This window comes from Crotalus tigris, unplaced genomic scaffold (genome assembly GCF_016545835.1).
Source record: "Crotalus tigris isolate CLP2741 ecotype Arizona unplaced genomic scaffold, ASM1654583v1 scf7180000017685.4511686, whole genome shotgun sequence".
Classification (NCBI taxonomy): domain Eukaryota; kingdom Metazoa; phylum Chordata; class Lepidosauria; order Squamata; family Viperidae; genus Crotalus; species Crotalus tigris.
In genome coordinates, this window is record NW_024096565.1 from 2117481 (window position 1) to 2135540 (window position 18060).

Genomic DNA, 18060 nt, shown 5'->3' on the forward strand with positions numbered 1-18060 from the left:
TTTGTATTACATTTCTAATCTAGTGTTAAAAACAGTAGCTTTCATTATACATCCCAGTCCCCATCTGGCAAAACCCCAAGTAAATCTTGCATTATTTTATTCATATCCTTTAAGTATCTTTTCTGTTTTAATAAATGGTATCAAACTTTTACTGTGATCAAAGATCAGCACACAAATGTTTTTTTCCTATGTGTTTGTATGTTAGACAACTTAATTTAAATTTAATTTAAAATATGAATTATAAAAATTAATTACAAAATTATACAAAGAAATAAACTATTGTGTCTTTATGGCAGTTTTACAAATTGGTGATAAGACAACACTCTGCATTGCATCTTGACTGGTATCTAACAGCAGCAGTTTAATGTAAAACTCATTTGCTTTATCTGGCATTTGTTGGATGCTAGATGCCATTTGCAAGAGTTCCTGGAATAATCCCAGTTAAGGGCATATGCTGAATTGTCTCTGTCTGTGCCAAATCATATACAGGTAGTCCTTGACTTACAACATTAACAGAACCTGTCCATTCATGTCAGAAGTTGAGGATTATGTTAAATGAAGCATCTAACTAATGACCTCCCTGTCCCTGTTTTCCTCAATGCATTCGTTAAACGACTGCGTGGGTTCTTGGGTAGAGCATGGGTTGACTTAGGGTTGGGAGAAACCAAGGGAGGCCTAGTGCAGGCACAGTCACTCCCAGTAGGCCTCTCCCACCCTCTAAGATATCCCATGCTCTTTCTCCTGCCCCTTGGTTTCCCCAAAGCCCTGTGGGCCTCCTTCATACCTCACCCATCACCATTCGCTTACTTACATTTTGACGAACTCAGGAAGTCAGTGTAGAGAAGGCCGCTCCCTCTCTGGGCCACATGGCACAATCAAGAAGAACATATCCGGTCACTTTTGCTTCCATGGCAATCCTTTCCTCTCCAGCCAGCATAAACTACTTCTCCTTAGTTCTTCCAGCTCTAGTTTTTACACTGGTGGTGCTAAGAAGATATTGTAGTGGTTTACCCTGGCTGGGGAGGAAGGGATTGCCACGGAAGCAAAAGAGATGGAATTTCTTCTTTGCTCTATCAGCAGAAAACTAATGTAAATCTAGCGCTAACAGAGCAACTATATTGCAAAGCAGGCCAACATACTGGGTTCTGGAGGCCTCTGAGGACCTGGCCAGACAAGATGGGGGAGAAATAGGTGGGTGGGTTGCTGCAGCATCTCTGAAGTCGGTTGTAAGGGCGAATGACCACAGGAGGGCTGCAAAATTTGTAACTATGAAATGGATTCATATTTAGCATTTGGGGTGTGTTTTGTAACTTTGAACGTTCATTGAATGGCCTGTCATACTTCAAGGATTATCTGTATGCAGAAAGCTTCATATATTGGAATATTATTATATCTGTCAGTTAGAAGAACAGAAGGTGAAACATTATGACTAGCTCTGAAGAATTTTTTCCTTAAACTAGAGGAGATCAGAGTGCTCAGGTTAATTATTAATTTATATTTATTTATTAAATTTATATGCTGCCCATCTCATCAGAGACCTTACATCTGCTTACAAACATTGAAACTAGTACACATTAAAATAATAAAAAATAAATAACAATAATAAATACCGTTAAAGGATGGGAAGAAAGGGAACCCAGAAAATATGAGGAGAGGTGGGTCTTTCCTAATCCAATAGTCACTTTCAGAATGGTGAATCCCATTGGGCCTCCAGGCCAACTGGCAAAACCAGATCTTCAGGTCCTTGCAGATTTCCTCTTGGGGAATACAGGATGGGCAGGAGCCATGGCAGAAAATCCTCTTCTCATGGACCACATGAGCCAAAAATCCTTGATTGACAAGGTGCACAGCATGACACCCCCCCACTGCTGGCTCAGGTGGAGTGAGCCAATCCCAATGGCTGATATGGTACTTTAGATAATTTCGACCCATGCCATGAAGAGCTTTAAAGATGACATCTTGAACTGCACCCAGAAGCAAACCAGCAGCCAATGCAGTTCTCAGAACAGCAATGTAACATGGGCCACCCTACGGGCCTCAAGAACTGCCAGTGCCACTGCATTCTGCACCAGTTGAATATGCTTCAAGGGTAGCTCCATATAGGACACATTGCAGTAGTCCAAGTGTGAGATGACTAGGACTGGAATTTCTGAGCACATGGCTCCCTACCCAAGAAAGGATGAAATTGATGCACAACATGGAGTTGTGCAAAGGCTTTCCTAGCCAAAACTGCCACTTGCTGTTCGAGCAGGAGTCGTAAGAACCCCCAAGAAGCACATCAGGTCTGTCTGGGATACTGCAGCTCCAGCCAGAACTAGAGATGTTAAAGCCCTGGAACTCAAAGCTCCAGGTACCAAAAGTCATTTGATCTTTCTAGGGTTCAGTTGAAGCAGATATATAGAATTGAGCATCATCCGTGTACTGATGATACTTGAACCCAAGGTGACAGATGATCTCACCCACTGGCTTCATGTAGATAGATATTAAAAAGAGAGAGCGTGGAGAGAGTATAAAGCCCTGCAGCATGCCACAAAGGAGTGACTGGGCTGGATCTCTCACTCCCTATTAACACCAATTGGCCTCATAGAAAAGAGTCAAACCAGTGCAAAACTGTGCCACCCAGCTTCAAATCCCATAGCTGGCCCCAAAGGATACCATAGTCAATGGTAGTGAAGGCCATTGAGAGGTCAAGAAGAGTAAGGATGATTGCATCACCCATCCCACTATCACTAGAGATTATCAATGATCAGTGCTCTTTCTGTCCCTTTCCTGGGCCTGAATGCTGGCTGGAAGGGTCCAGATAATCAGACTCGCTGAAGCTGCTATTGTACTTTCCCTAAAAAGGTAAGGTTGGAAGCTGGACAAAAACTGTCCAGGTAGATGGGGTCAAAAGATTATCTTTTAGAAGGGGGCGAACCATGGCCTCCTAAAAAGTTCCCAGGAATGTTCTCTCCTGCAGTAAGGATTTAATCACTGCCTGAACCCACCTGGTGGTCACCATCCTGGAGGGACAAGAATCTAATTGACAGGTGGTTGCACTAACAGCATCAGGATCAAATTGTTTCCAGATAACTGGATAAGGCCTCTCCCCAGACATCTCACATGGACTAGCACCAAGCTTGGGTTCCAACTGGGGATGAGTTCAAGTGACTTTATCAGATGTTGAACAAATTCCAGAGCGGAGTGGCATAAGAGAATCTCGGGGACAACAGCGTGTGATCTGACCATGATGAGAGGAAAACCAAGAGATTTCCCACCAAGATCACATTGCCATTGCTCTGATAAAAAAATCATATCCAGTGTGTGACCAGTGTCCCGAGTCAAACCCAAGATGATTTAGGATAGGGCCATGGCTGCTATTGTAGTCATGAACTCCTGGGCCAAACTGGGGGATTGCAAATTAAACTCCCCCAGGACAATAAGCCTGGGGAACTCTCCTGCTAGCCCCAAGAAGGCCTCCAGCAGCTCAGGCAGGAAGGCTGTTACGCAAAAGGGAGGTAGTCCTGTAGCAACGCTCCAAATTGATCTTATGAGCCTAGTTTCAGGAACAGCACCTCACAGCCAGAAACATTGAGAGCAACACTCCTGAAGGCCAAGAGAGATTGTCAGATGACCACTGCAACCCCACCTGTCCTGCCCGGAGGTCTTGGCTGATGCCAAATCTTACCCAGCTGGACACATTTCTGAGATTGGACCTCCCTTTCTGGAGTCACCCAAGTTGTGATGATACATGCCAGGTCAGCTTGCTCCTCCTCAATAAGGTCTTGAATGAGGGGAACCCTATTATTGACCAACCTGGTATTCATCAGTAGCAACCAGACCACGGGGCTTCCAAGGGGATGCTGTCCGGTGGCTAGGAGTGAGCTCAGGGAACCTGAATACATTGGGAGCATCTTCTCCTATATCAGCCTGATCTCTGGCTTCCGTAACATCATGCCCACCATCTTACTAATAAATAAAGGACTTGAAAGCGCAAGAAGGAAGAAGGTTCTTGGGGACAATTTAAATTAAATCCACAATATTAATTTTGTTTTAACAAAATAACTTGAATTTCCAAGACTGACCTGCGTTCTGTATTCCACAGATCTGTGATCTTATTCTACAGATCAGTCAAGCCATCAAAACAGTATTGCCAAGAGATGATATGGGAGATTTCCCAAGGATGTAATGTATAGGAAGCTATCAAGGGCCTGACTGAGCTATTTTAACCAGTCCTGTACCTGCAGAGATTTTTATTAGTTATCAATCTACATCTGATCAAGGAATGATTTTCCTTGACAACAGTCACATGGATCTCCTCCAGATATATAGCTGTACTTGAAAAGAAAACTAAATTTAACTTCTTCCCTGTTTGGTGTGTTGGACCAAATATTATTTGGGACAGGTTCTTAGTCATGAAATCGTGACTGAAGATGCTGAAATCTTCCAGGACAAGCAGTTCAGATTCATATAACACCACAAACAAATTTACCCTAGTTAGCCTAGGAAGACTGTTAAGCATCAGCATAGGCAGCATACAACAATTTCCCAGTGCTGTCTTGACTATCCAAAGACTGCAGCATGTATTCAGAATTGGCAGGTGGAAGTGTTAGTCAGATTGAGTTGAGATCACCCACTACCCATCTTAATTGTCCAGAGTGGCCTACTAGCCAAAACTGGGACAGAAGAACTATCCAGGGTTCCGATGGTCAAGTGTCTATAATACAGGTAGTCCTTGATTTACAATCATTCATTTAGTGACCATTCAAAGTTACTGAAAAAAAGTGACTTATGATTCTTTTTCACCCTTAAAACCATTGCAACATCCCCATGGTCACATGATCAAAATTTGAATGCTTAATAACTGGTATATATTTATATTTATGATGGTTGCAGTGTTCTGGGGTCATGTGATCACCTTTTGCGACCTTCTGATAAAAAAAGCTAGTTGGGAAGTGATTCATTTAATAACTTTGGCAAGAAAGGTCATAAAATAGGCAAAACTCATGTAACTTACTCATCTTGCTTAGCACTGGAAATTTTGGGCTCAATTGGGCCACAAGTCAAGGACTTCCTATATTACTAAGTTGTGATTTTACCAGTGCAATTAATCTTGGAAAACTGAATATTTTAAATGTCTATGGAGAAGGCACCTTTGGGAGTGGATATTTTACTAGCAGCTAATTAGGCACTGAGGAACTTTTGACCTTTTTGGTTAGGCTGTAGCCTGCCTTCCCTTCCATACAAAAGCCCAGTTTCATCATTCCCATGTGTGTTTGCTCCAACCCATTATCTAGTCCTCATTTTCATCCTCTTTCTGAGTATATCTCTTAACACTAGGCCACAGCCAACCTGCAGTTTTCCTTCCTTCCATGCAATGGCCTACCTGTTCTCCTGGCACTCACATAAACATGGAGAAGTACAAATGAGGTATTCTTTGGCTCCATTTAAGGGATTAACAGGTTTTCAAAAGGTTTCTCACATATCCCACAATAATCTCTGAGTGCCACCTAGCCTGTGTGAAATCTCTTTTCCACAAGTATCAAGTGCACAAAAATATACAAACAGCAAACTGCCTTTGTTTTTGTTCTGCCTTAACAGATCCCAAGACCTACACAATCTCATCAAAGTGAATCATATGTCTAATCAGTTCAGAAAGGAGTAAGTTTCAAATCTGAAAGCTGTATTACATTCTGAATCTAGTTTGAAAATTGTAAAATTTCATGTTCTTCCTTATTCCACTTTCCTCCCCAAACCTCTAGTGAATCTTATGATGGCTAAGGGGATTAAATCAATTTCTACTTCCTTATCAAGCTGTAAGCTTCATTGTTCCATGGGCATCCACAGAGAAAATAAAAAAGTGAAGATGGCAGTTGACTCTACAACTTTTATTAAGTGCATGGGATGTCAAAAAACATAGAAAAGAGGCTGAGGTTCACTATTGGCATAGCTGCTGCATAGAAATTTAATTGATTTTAATAGGTGGTATAGGTAGTAGCTGTGAGAGGGATTTAAATTTCCAAAAGTGGACCACCACTTAAGTATGAGCCAGCAGTGTACTACAGCTGCCAGAAAAGCCAATGTAGTTCAAGGCTGCATCAACTGAAGTATAGTATCAAGATTACAAGAAGTATCCCTCTGTACTACACTAGTGAGGCCACAGTTGGAATACTGTATCCAGTTCTGATCACCATGGTACAAAAAAGATGCTGAGACCCTAGAAATAGTGCAGAGAAGAGCAACTAAGATGATAAGGAGTCTGGAGGCTAAATTGTACAATGAACAATTGAGGGAACTAGGTGTGTCTAGCCTAATGAAGAGAAGGATCAATGTGACTTGATAATTGTCTACCAGTACTACCAAGGATTGTCTGTCAGGCACAGGAAATTAGGAGCCAGGATAGAGTTCAAAGAAATTTATGAGTTTATGTCGTGCAACTTATACACAAGAATCTAATCTACTAATGGTCAAGGCATATTGGCACCAGATAAGAGTCAGCGGACTTCAAGGTTGGATTTAGGTCTCTTACGCGGCATAATGATTCCAAATTGATAATGCACTTGACCCCACCCTCAGGCTCAGTTCAGTCATCTCCTTCCCTGTCCCAGAGAACAGGAAGTTGGCTTACTCTCTAAAGCACCTGAGGACAGAACAAGAAGCAATGGGTGGAAACTTGTTAACAATTTGCCTTCTGGAGTTCTGGGGTGCTCCGTAGCTGGAGGTTTTCAAGAAAAGACTGGACATTCATTTGTCCAGGATGATATAAGAGCCATGTTCATTTGTCCAGGATGATATAAAAGCCATGGTGGCACATTGATTAGAATGCAGTATTGCAGGCTAATTCTGCTGACTGCCAACTGTCAGCAGTTCAAGTCTCTCCCGCTCAAGGTTGACTCACCCTTCCATCCTTCTGAGATCAGTGAAATGAGGACCCAGATTGTTGGGGGCAATATGCTGACTCTGTAAACCACTTAAAGAGAGATGTAAAGCACTCTGAAGTCTAAGCACTATAAGAACTCCTGCCTTGGGCAGGGGCTGGACTAGAAGACCTCCAAGGTCACTTCCAGCCCTATGATTCTATGATTCCTAAGCTCATTTGACTCAAAAGATCAAACTCTTTGGTACTCTGGATTTTCTGATTTCCATTCTCATCTTCCTCTCCACAATGTGGTATAGCAGTTAAGGCTAGAAACAGGAGACCATGAGCCAGCTGGGTGACTGTGGGCTAATCTCTCTCTCAGCCTTTGGAAGAAGGCAAGGGCAAACTACTTCTGAATTGTTGCCAAATAAATTGCAGGGACCTGGGCAGGCAGTTGTCAGGAGTCAATGCTGACTCAAACACACACACACAAATGTAAAAGTATGTGTGTGTGTGCATGTACATGTGAAACGATATAAATTTAACAGATATGTATAAAAGCTAAACTGATATATTGTTATGCTCTAGCAGTATTCTTGTTTTTGACATCTGATTTCTACAAATAAGGATTAAAATGTTTTTAATTGCTGTCAAATTATTTGATTATATCGATAATATAAGGTTAACGCATTTTAGATTTTTACCTAATTATTTTGATTACAAATAAGGAGAAATGCCTCTTTTAATCAATATTATAATTTGTGCATGTTGTAATTTTTGTTCTTTATTATTTATGTAGTGCTATTGAAACAAGGAATATTTTCTGAAATGCGTGAAGCCAAATCAATATTTTTTTTTCTTAATACAGGTAGTCCTCCACTTACAACAATTTGTTTAATGATCGTTCAAAGTTACAATGACACTGAAAAATGTGACTTATGACTGTTTTTCATAGTTACGACTTTTGCTGCATCCCCATGATCATGTGATCAAAATTCAGATGCTTGGCAACTGGTTCATATTTATGACCATTGCTGTGTCCCAGGATCACGTGATCCCCTTTTGCAACCTTCTGACAAGCAAAATCAATGGGAAAACCAGATTCGCTTCACAACAATCACCTGCAGTGATTCATTTAACAACTGTGGCAAGAAAAGTCCTAAAATGAGGCAAAACACACTTTACAAATGTCTCACTTAACAATAGAAATTTTAGGCTCAATTGTGGTCATAAGCCAAGGACTACCTATATTTGGGATTCTTCTCTTTCTCTATATTTAAATTGGCTAACAAACAATGCAGATAAACCCAATATTGTTATATATATATATATATATATTGAAAGCAATCAAAATCACAATATTTCAATTATATTATCTACTTTCATTTCTAAAGTGGCATAACCTGGACACTTTCTCTAAAATCAAAGTGGAAACTGATCATGGTTAAGTCTTTGTTTTGGTTCCAGTTCAGTATCTAGGGAAAAAAACATAGAATATCCCAATGATAGGAAATTTTCTGGCTCTATTAAATTCCCAAGTACCAAAGCATGCATTATGCAACAGTGCATTATTAAACATTTTATCAGCAACAATATTTCATACCACATCAATCTCCCTGTTATTTTTCAGAGTTTCACCTCTAGCAGAAGTTTCTACTAGTCATCAGTGGGCACATTACTCACAAACTTAAAACACTTTCTTACTCTTGCAAAGTTACTCTTATGTAGTAAGATCAAAGCATAGGCTTTAGAGAGCAGTAGTTCCTCCTCCTGCTTTGTCTCTGTATTAGACAAAATTCAAACACTATGTAGAATAAATTACTTTGATTTTTTCTTTCATATTAGCGGATGTCAGGATTTGGAGAATCTCATCGAAGTGAATCGTATATCAAACCAGAAAGACACATTGTAAGTTCTACATTGTACACCTGAATTAGGCAACTGCATTATATTAATGAACCTAGTTCTGAAAAGTTATTTCGTTCTTTTAAAATATTATGAATCAAATATTGGTGATAGTTATCTTATTGGGCATTCCTTCATAAACTTAGAAATGCTATAGTTTTTTACTGAATTGTTAATATATATATAATACAAATGAAACTTTGCTTTAAAGGACTGATTGGGAGTAAAAGTCAAAGAGATATTCACAAATATCTTTTAAATATAAACATGTACCATTGAGGTGATTTGCATCATTTATGTGATTTTACTATGTGAAAGACTGTAAATAGCCAAAAAACAACATTGCACCATTTGCATCTGTGATCAAATGTGTACTTGGAGAAACAGTGGGGGAAGGTTTTGGCAACACAGAGCTTTCCCAGAGAGAGCTCCAGATGAAGAGACTGTGGAGTCCTGAGCTGGATGCAGGAATGGGAAAGAAATTCAGGATAGCCACAACCTAGATCTCTTAGAAACTAGTACAGGGGTTCCCAACCTCCAGTCCGTGGAATCAGAAACCAGGCTGTAGCATTCCAGAAACGGGGCTGTGCAAACAAGGGAAGCCCCATCTGCAGGATGCAGGCAGCATATGAAACCACGCCCCCTCCAGTCTGCGGAAAACCTCTCTCCATGGAACCAGTCCCTGGTGCCCAAGAGGTTGGGGGTCGCTGATCTAGTAGATCAGAATGTTACAGTTTTAGTTTGACAACATTCTGTCCATTAGGTATAAGCAAATAAATGTTTTAACTCTGTTGGACTTGGTCAGGGGTCTTCAAACTTGTCTCTTTTATGACTTGTGGACTTCAACTCCCAGAATTCCTCAGCCAGCATGCTGGGAGTTGAAGTCCACATGTCATAAAAGAGACAAGTTTGAAGATCCCTGGACTTGGCTTATGTGACAGCATCACACAAAGATCACAAATTATTTTATTTGCATGATTACTTCATTGTGCAAGTGATACAAATCATTACAGAAGATCTATTGCATCCAAAGTTAATTATACTGAAATGTGATAAATCAAGGTTTCACTGAATATACAGTTTCTCCTTGCAAACATTGTAATTATAATGCACATTTCCAATAAATTGTTAAATTTATATTCCATCTTTTCACCCAAAACAATGTTCAAGTTAAGCAATAACAAAATGCTACTAATATAAAGAATTCAATATTAAATATTAAAACAAATACATTAAAATAAATTAAAACCTTCTGCTCAATAATTACTGAAATCTCTGCAGTCCCTTGTACTTACTTTATTTTGTTCCCAAATCAGCTCTGGCCTGGACAGTTTCATTGAAGTCAAAGATAAAAACAATCAAAGGTAAGTCTGTACTTCCAGTTTGTGACTTTTAGTTTGCTGGGGTTAGACACAAATGTAGTATAACTTGAGCAGGAAAATACAAAATGTGAAACCAAACAGAAAAATCGACTTACAACCATTTGTTTAACAACAGTTCAAAGTTAAGACTGTACTTAAAAAAGTGACTTATAACCCACCCTCAAAGTTACGACTATTGCACAATCCCTGCACCCAAGAACTTTTAAAGCAGTTCCGTTGGGATATTTTCGATCAATCCTCCTATAGCACAGATTTGGCTATAACAGCCAAAATTCCAGGCCCAACTGTGATTGTAAGTCAAGGATTACCTGTACATCAACACCCTGCTACTGTTTTGCTCAGTTTCCAGACTCTGTAGCCTGAGCACTTTTTCATCACATAAGTCCTCCATTATGAAACTTTTATACATAAAGCTTCATCTATGAATTGAGATAATATATCACTTTTGCAGGCAGTCCAATTCCAGAGGTATTTTGTAATCCAACAGTGCAATTTGTAGATTATGTCAGGAGCAATTATTAGTTCTAAAAGTATTTCCTTATTCCTGCAAAGTTGCAGTATTGATATAATATCTTAGTAGGAATTGATGTTGGACCTCTCTATTCATTCATAAGTCACCTACAGTGCAACATATGTTAAGAATACATTTTTCTTGTTTTGGTTTCATTTTTGTAGGCCTCCAGGAGTTGAGTAATGTCACCAAAGGAATTCATTCATTAATTAATGAATGAAAGAGAAATCAGTCATTTGGATTATATCCGTAATCTAGTTTTGCAAATAGTGTTAAGAGGGTAATTAACATATTTCTAGTCCTCTTATTATCTGTATAATTCCTTCATGAAGCTACAATTTCCAGAAATAGGCAACAATATTCTTAAGTCAAATTATGTTCTTGAATTTCATGGACAGATCTGTGAAATTTTCTGAGCAATAATATAACATTGGTTTGCTACTGCCTTCCTTCTTTAAAAAATAATAATAATTCTCAGCTTTGCTTATAGGAAACTCAGAGAATTCCATTCAAGTATTCTCCAGGCCACACTCTGAGGAGTCCTTGGTGCTCTCTGAGCTTGCTTGTTTTCTTGCAGACATTTCTTTACCCATTCTAGCTAACATCATCAGGGCTAGCAATGAAATGTCTACAAGAAAACATGCAAGCTGAGAGAGCACCAATCATGTCAACCCTGAGCTACAAATATTCTCCTTTATTAGGCCATACTCTGTTTACAATAACTTTCCAGCCCAGACAAGGATGCAACCTCCTGAGAAATTTTTTTTTCCATAGTTCCTTACTAATTTTTAAAATATCGATGTGCCTTTTTTCATTAACACTGTATATTGTGGGTTTTACGACTTATGATATAAAAGTTACAGTTTAAGCTTTTTATATTTTTGGCGATTAGTTCCCTGTGTAACACTATAAGAAAAAATTCGTCTCTGAATTCAAATTTTCTGAGGTTTTGAGTTAAGCCAGCCTATCTAAGTTACCTGTTATACAAATTTTTATATCATCTCGGGACAGGGTCCCATAAAAAAAATTCTTGTAACCCAATGCATTCAGACATAGAGAAGCCTCCCTTCCTCAAAGAAATTTCAAACACCAAAAAATATGTTATTATTAGTGCTTTTTTAACCTATTATATGAATATTAATAATATTTGGAAAAGGGTTCTGAGACTTTTCAATAATCTTCTCCAAAAGGGGAAGGCTGGAGACTGGTCTGAATGAAGACAAGGAGAGTATAGACATAGCTTCTTTCAGCGCTGCCAGTGAATATAACCTTCAAATATTCTAAAAGTTTATAAACTTCTAGAATACTTGAAGGCTAAAAAAGCCACCTCCTATGTTTACATCAGAGCAAATTGTTCTGTTTATTCTACCCAGAGAAGGATATAAATTGTTCAAAAGAAACAGACCTAGCAAAAGAGGAGGTGGAGTTGCATCACTGTTTATGTAAAAGATTGCTACATCTCTACAGAAATGCATAAAACCAAGGATGAAAGCTTCCTAGAATGCTTAATTTTTTATAAAAGAAAAAAACAATGACATTGCCATAGGTGTATATTACACGCCATCCAACCAAACAGAAGAAATAGATGAACTTTTTGCTAATCAGTTAACTAATGTATGTAGGAAACACACCACAGTAGTAACGGGGGACTTTAACTACCCTGACAACAACTGGGAAACAAACTCTTAATCAAGTGGGAGATTGAGCAGGTTCCTTACAAGCCTAGCTGACAACTTTATCATCCATAATGTAGAGGAAGGAACTAGCTATACCTGACCTAATTCTTACTAACGGAGATGAAATGATAGAGGAGGTTGAAGTTGCTGGAACTTTGTGGGAGAAAAAAAAGCTTCTTTCAACATGTAAAAAGCAAAAAAAAAAAAAAAGTCAAGGAAACAATTGTTCCACTAATGGGAGAAATTGGCAATGAAGCAAGTGGCAACAGGGAGAAAGCAGAGCTGCTTAATTCATTATTTGCATCTGTCTTCATGCAAAAGGAAAAAATAGCCCAACCTATCAAAAAGAACCATAAAAAAGACTAGGAATACAAATTAAAATAGGTAGGAAAATGGTAAGACAACATCTGTCCACCCTGCACAAGTTCAAATCACCAGGACCTGATGGTTTACATCCCAGACCTTTGAAGGAACTGGCAGATGTGATTTCTGAACCATTGAATCATATCTTACAAATATCCTGGCACATCAAGGAACTACCAGAGGACTGGAAAAGAGTTGATGTGGTTCCCATCTTTTTTTAAAAAAAGAAAAATAAAACAGATCAGGAAACTACAGGCCAATCAGCCTGACATCAATATCTGGGAAGATCCAGGAAAAGATAATCAAGCAACAGATCTGCAAACACCTAGAAGCAAGCAAAGTTATAACCAGAAGCCAACATGGGTTTGTCAAAAACAGATCATGCCAAACAAATCTTATTTCATTCTTTGACAAAGTGACTAAACTAATGGACCAGCTAAATGCTGTCAGCATAGTATTTGGGTTGGATTTCAGTAAGGCACTTGACAAAGTAGACCACAACCTACTTCCTAGTAGGTTAGAAAAATGTGAAATAGACAGCATCACTACCAGAGGCATTCATAAACTGGCTGACAAACCACACTCAATGTATAATCCTTAAGAGAACTACATCTGTATGGAGGGAAGTAAGTGGTGGGGTACTCCAAGGTTCTGTAGATGCTAGTTGAGGAATTCTGGGAGTTGAAGTCCACAAATCATAGAAGGGTCAAGTTTGAAGACCCCTGGTCTAAGCCTATCATTCTCCCCACTACTAGACATGGTTGTTTAGGTGGGCAGATTAAAAACATCCCAGAAAAAGCCAGAAGCAAACCACTTGTGTACTGTTGTTAAAAAACTATATAGGTGACCAAGAGCTGAGCTGAACTTGAAGAAAAAGTGCATTCTGACAAAAGCAGGAAGTGTTAAATATTGTATCTATTCATGACACTAGAAGTTCCAATCTTATTTTATCAAGGCTAAAATACAAATAGTTTATTTTCAACTATCTGAATTAGCCTGCATTTCCCCTTTAGAACATTTACTATCCACATAATTAGTGAAATCATGGTTCGGATAAGTGTGAGTCTCTGAGGATGCCAACACTTTAGGGCACGGGTGTCAAATTCAATCACGTCTTATGATGTATCGTGACGTATTGCGATGTTTTTTGCCTTTGAGGAGCCGGGCTGGTTGTGGCCTGCACGTGATGCATCCGGCCCACGGGCCATCAGTTTGACACCCTTGCTTTAGGGCATCAGTGGTGGCTGTGTGCACTAGTTCTTCCAATAACTATGAGAAATCTATAACTTTTTCTTTCAAAGGGCTATAGACAGAGAATTGTGTACCTATTGCCGGAAACCATTGGGCACAAATACTAAAATGATTCTCGAAGCGCTACAGATTTGCTGTCATGCGACTTGCTTCAAGGTAAGAATGCCGTTTCATGGATTGTCCTAAAATGGGCAAATGGGCATACACATGTATACAGATGTGCATAGACACCTATTTTGGTATAGTGGTTAAGATGCTGGCCTAGAAACTTACTTAATGCTAGTCATGAAAATGTGGTCTCCTCCCATTTGGTCCAAGCTTTCTCGCATTGCCGTGTGACATTATTCAAGACTGCAAGTGCCATGAAAGTTCTAGAACGTGGTGATAAAATCCTGATTATATTAATGTTTCAGATATGGAAGGGATGAATTTTTTGAATGATTGCTGGAAGCAAGTAAGCCAGCCGCTTACAAGTTAAGGCACCAAGCTAGAAATCAGAAAACTTAATTCTAGTCTCAACTTAGGCAGGAGCACCAGCTGGGTGATTTTGGGCCAAATACTCTCTTGGCCCAACCTACCTTATAGGGTTGTTATTGAGGAAAATAGGAACAGGAAAGAGTATTATGTAGATTTGCTATTTGAGGTACTTACAAAGTAGTAAGATGGGATAAAAATCCCATAAATATAGTTGGGATTGTGTCCTATTAGCTAGCAGTTTCACCTTAACCAATAGTAAGCTTGTATTACCGGTAACTATATATTGTGCATGGCCTGCTGCAAAATAATATGGAATCCAAGGCAACATACTTTGGCTGCTGGGCACTAATGCAGAAAATTCCACCTTTGAAGAACCATTCTGAACTTGGAATGTGCAAATGGAATGTACAATCTACAAGTGATTCAACTTGAAAAGGCTGTTTTTAAAGCTCACAGAATGAGCTATTCCAAGGTTAGAATACTCTGTGATGAAACATTTTGCACATTCCTGCTAGAAAGCAACAGTCTTTGATCTCCTATCTATGTGTAAGCTTTCTGAAAGCATCTAATTAGCCAGTGTGGCATCTACAGTGCTGGAAAATTGCTGTTCAGGCCGAAATACCTTTTCTAGGATACAGGTACAGATTTATGACAGCCATTGGGACTGGACTTTTCATTGCTAAGTTGTAAGCGCAGCTACAATCCCTGATCATTAGGCAAGATAACTTCCTGCTGGCTTTTCACAACCAAGTCAATGGAGAAGCCAGCAGAAAGTTGCCAGTCCCAGTTGGTTTGCAAGCAGGCTGGTAGACAAGAAGCTGCTGCTGGATGGAGAAGGGCAGAAAAGGGATATATGGGTGGCATGGCAAAACTTCTCTTGACACAGGATGCAAAAGATGTATGAGTCGGGGATGCTGGAGGATGTGAGAGAAGCACATGGGGTTGGGGATGAGGTGCTAATGGCTGGCAAGTACAGAGGGGTTGGGAACAATTGTGTGGATATGGGAGATTTATCCCAATGATTTATGACCTTTCCTTCCAGCTTCCCCATTGACTTTTTGTCAAATGGCAATTGTCACTGCAACTGGTCATAAGTGCAGGCCGGTTGCCAAGTGTTACAATCACATGACTGCAGGTCTCTAAGAGGACTTTTTAACCATCATTTGTTCAACGCCATCGCAAGTTTGAATGGTTGACGAACAAATGATTGTAAATCGAGGACTAGATTTAATGTATTCTATTCTCTCTCTTTGTTGTTTTTCTTTCTTTCTACTGAAAATCAACCAGCATTTTCTGTCCCCAAAACACACAGTATTCTGTGGTAAACAAGCTCTGTCTACATTAGATACCTGAGAATTCTTTCCTATGTTTTTGTATATCTATTAACCAGAGGATTGTTCTAAAGGGATTAATATTTTGGATGTGAATAGTATCATTTTGATTTTATTAGAAACCAGGTGAAGATAAGTGTGATGTTAGCACTGAAGGATTGATTTAGAAATTAATGCTTTCCATACAAATCTGTTTTGTTTTCCCCTTTCATTCTGTGACATGACTATAAAAAAGGGATTAGAATTTTCTTCAGTTTTTAATTGATTGCATTATTGTTTATCCAGGTAAACCAATTAAAAGTGGGAATGTTTGGCAAAATTCTATTTAAAATATGTTTTGGTGATTGGACATACTAGTTCCAACTCACTACAAACTTGCTAAATCAGATTTGGGGAGCTCCTCTGAAGGAGAAAAGATAGATTTAAACCGAATGCAATTAGACAACTCTGAAAGATTGCTTCTGATCATGGAACCACATAGAAATTCAGTAACAAGATTTGTGCTTTTTTGAAGATCATTCTGATGTATCCAATTAAAATAATCAAGAGAATAAGAGAAATCTTTACTTGAGATCTTGGACCACCACTGCTAGCTGCATTCAAACTAAACTGGATGAATGTTAAGCTCCAGTATAAAACTTCTCCTTAATTTATCATTTATCTTTAGAGTGCTGGAAAATTGTAAAATTACATAGCCAAAATATGGGAAGAATGTAAGTTCAGTAGATGCTAGCCCAATAATAAAGCACATGCATACAGAAAATGAGTATTGATGCTGAATGAAATATTTTAATTCATACTAAAATTATAATGAAATAAAGTTGTAAGGCAAGCTACAATCGTATTAAAAATAGCCGGCAGGTATGTTGTTCTTTGGCTGGATTTTACCACTAAATTTTTTTAATTCCATGTCTTCAAGTGTGAAATCTGCAAAACAACTTTAGAAAACCTGGAGGCAGGAGACAGTATCTGGATTTACAAGAACAGAGTACACTGTTCACCGTGTTATTCTAAAGTTAAAGGTAAGTTATATTCAAAGTAAATTCCAATATGTAAGTATTTGGAAAATACTTATTCATCCTGAATTTTTGTAGAAATATATTCAATCTGCAGCTTCTTTAAACATGCATGTATACTGGAATCAATTCATTGTCAGCATTTTTTTCTCTCCTTCCAGACTTGAAATAAAATTAAAAAATGCAAAAGCACATTATGAACAAAATAAGATTTTAGTTTAGAGTTCATATACATTAATTTAAAGGTAGAAACTGCTTTTTTTTCTCTCTTTGTGTGCATGTATAAATAAAAAAATGGTTGGATTGTATTTTCACATTTGTCAGAGCATCAGAATATAATAAGAGTTCTTTGAAATTATTGGAGATTCTGGCGGGGGTGGCGTTGGGGAGCAAAGAATGAGCACAAAGATCCTGTTTGGGACAGTGGCACTTTTCTACTAAGCCTGTAGTTTTCAGGACATACAACTGTGAAATGATGAGAGAGAAGGAAACACATACACACCATACACTTCTCCAGCCAGCCAGATTAATCCTGGTGATTAGTGAGCTAATAAATCTTGGAGTCATATGCTAATTTTAAGATTATCAGCATTTAATGAAGTACTTCTGGGATAACAGGAATGTATCAAATATGTTTAGAATGTTTAATTTTGTTTTTATTAACCTGTGTTTAAGCTCAGAAGCCATTAATTTTTACATTAGTGTTTCTAAGTGTTTTTATTTCTATCCCTTACAGCCACATGGACGTACTAATCATGAATGAACTCTGATCAAACATATCTGAGCTCAGATATTCCAGCAATCTTTATTTGTATCTGAAAATTGTATTTTTTTAGAATAAGATATTTCAAAAATCCACATTAGGCATTTGAGCATAAAATAAAATCATTTCTAAATGAAAGATAACATATGTACTTAGAATCTTCCTAGATGTTTTAATTGTTAGCAAGAGAAATGTCCATAATTGTAGCATTACATTGAATAGGACACAAAGAGTTATACTGTAAATACAGCATATGAAGATAACTATCTTTGCTTAACATATTCTGTTTTCTGTTCGTGCATTGATAATTCACATATGGGTGTTCATCATATCGATAGAAATTTCTTCTTTAGCTGCAGCAGTTCTTAAGTGAGAAAGATTTTGCAACTTTGGTTAGGACTGTTGATTTTGAGAGGAACCAAATCATCACGAAAGCTGCCAGAAAACAAGCAAGATGAAAGCAAATGGTGTCCGTGCTTTTATGATCTATTGTTTTCCTATTATTAATGATCCCTAGATCAGGGCTTTTCAACCAGTGGTACGGGTA

The 18060-nt window shown here is 38.4% G+C and overlaps 1 protein-coding gene across 1 annotated transcript in view; it reads left to right on the plus strand.

Annotated features, from left to right (window-relative positions):
* Positions 1-17651, plus strand: part of LOC120305601 (sciellin-like) — a 46612-nt gene extending 28961 nt beyond the window's left edge. Inside the window, exons 10-15 of the mRNA XM_039337687.1 lie at positions 5581-5640; positions 8684-8746; positions 10060-10107; positions 13977-14082; positions 16654-16756; positions 17487-17651. Of these exons, the coding sequence (XP_039193621.1) occupies positions 5581-5640; positions 8684-8746; positions 10060-10107; positions 13977-14082; positions 16654-16756; positions 17487-17503 (397 nt within the window). The 3' untranslated portion in view covers positions 17504-17651. The remainder of the gene's footprint in view (positions 1-5580; positions 5641-8683; positions 8747-10059; positions 10108-13976; positions 14083-16653; positions 16757-17486) is intronic.
* The last annotated feature ends 409 nt before the right edge of the window (positions 17652-18060 follow it).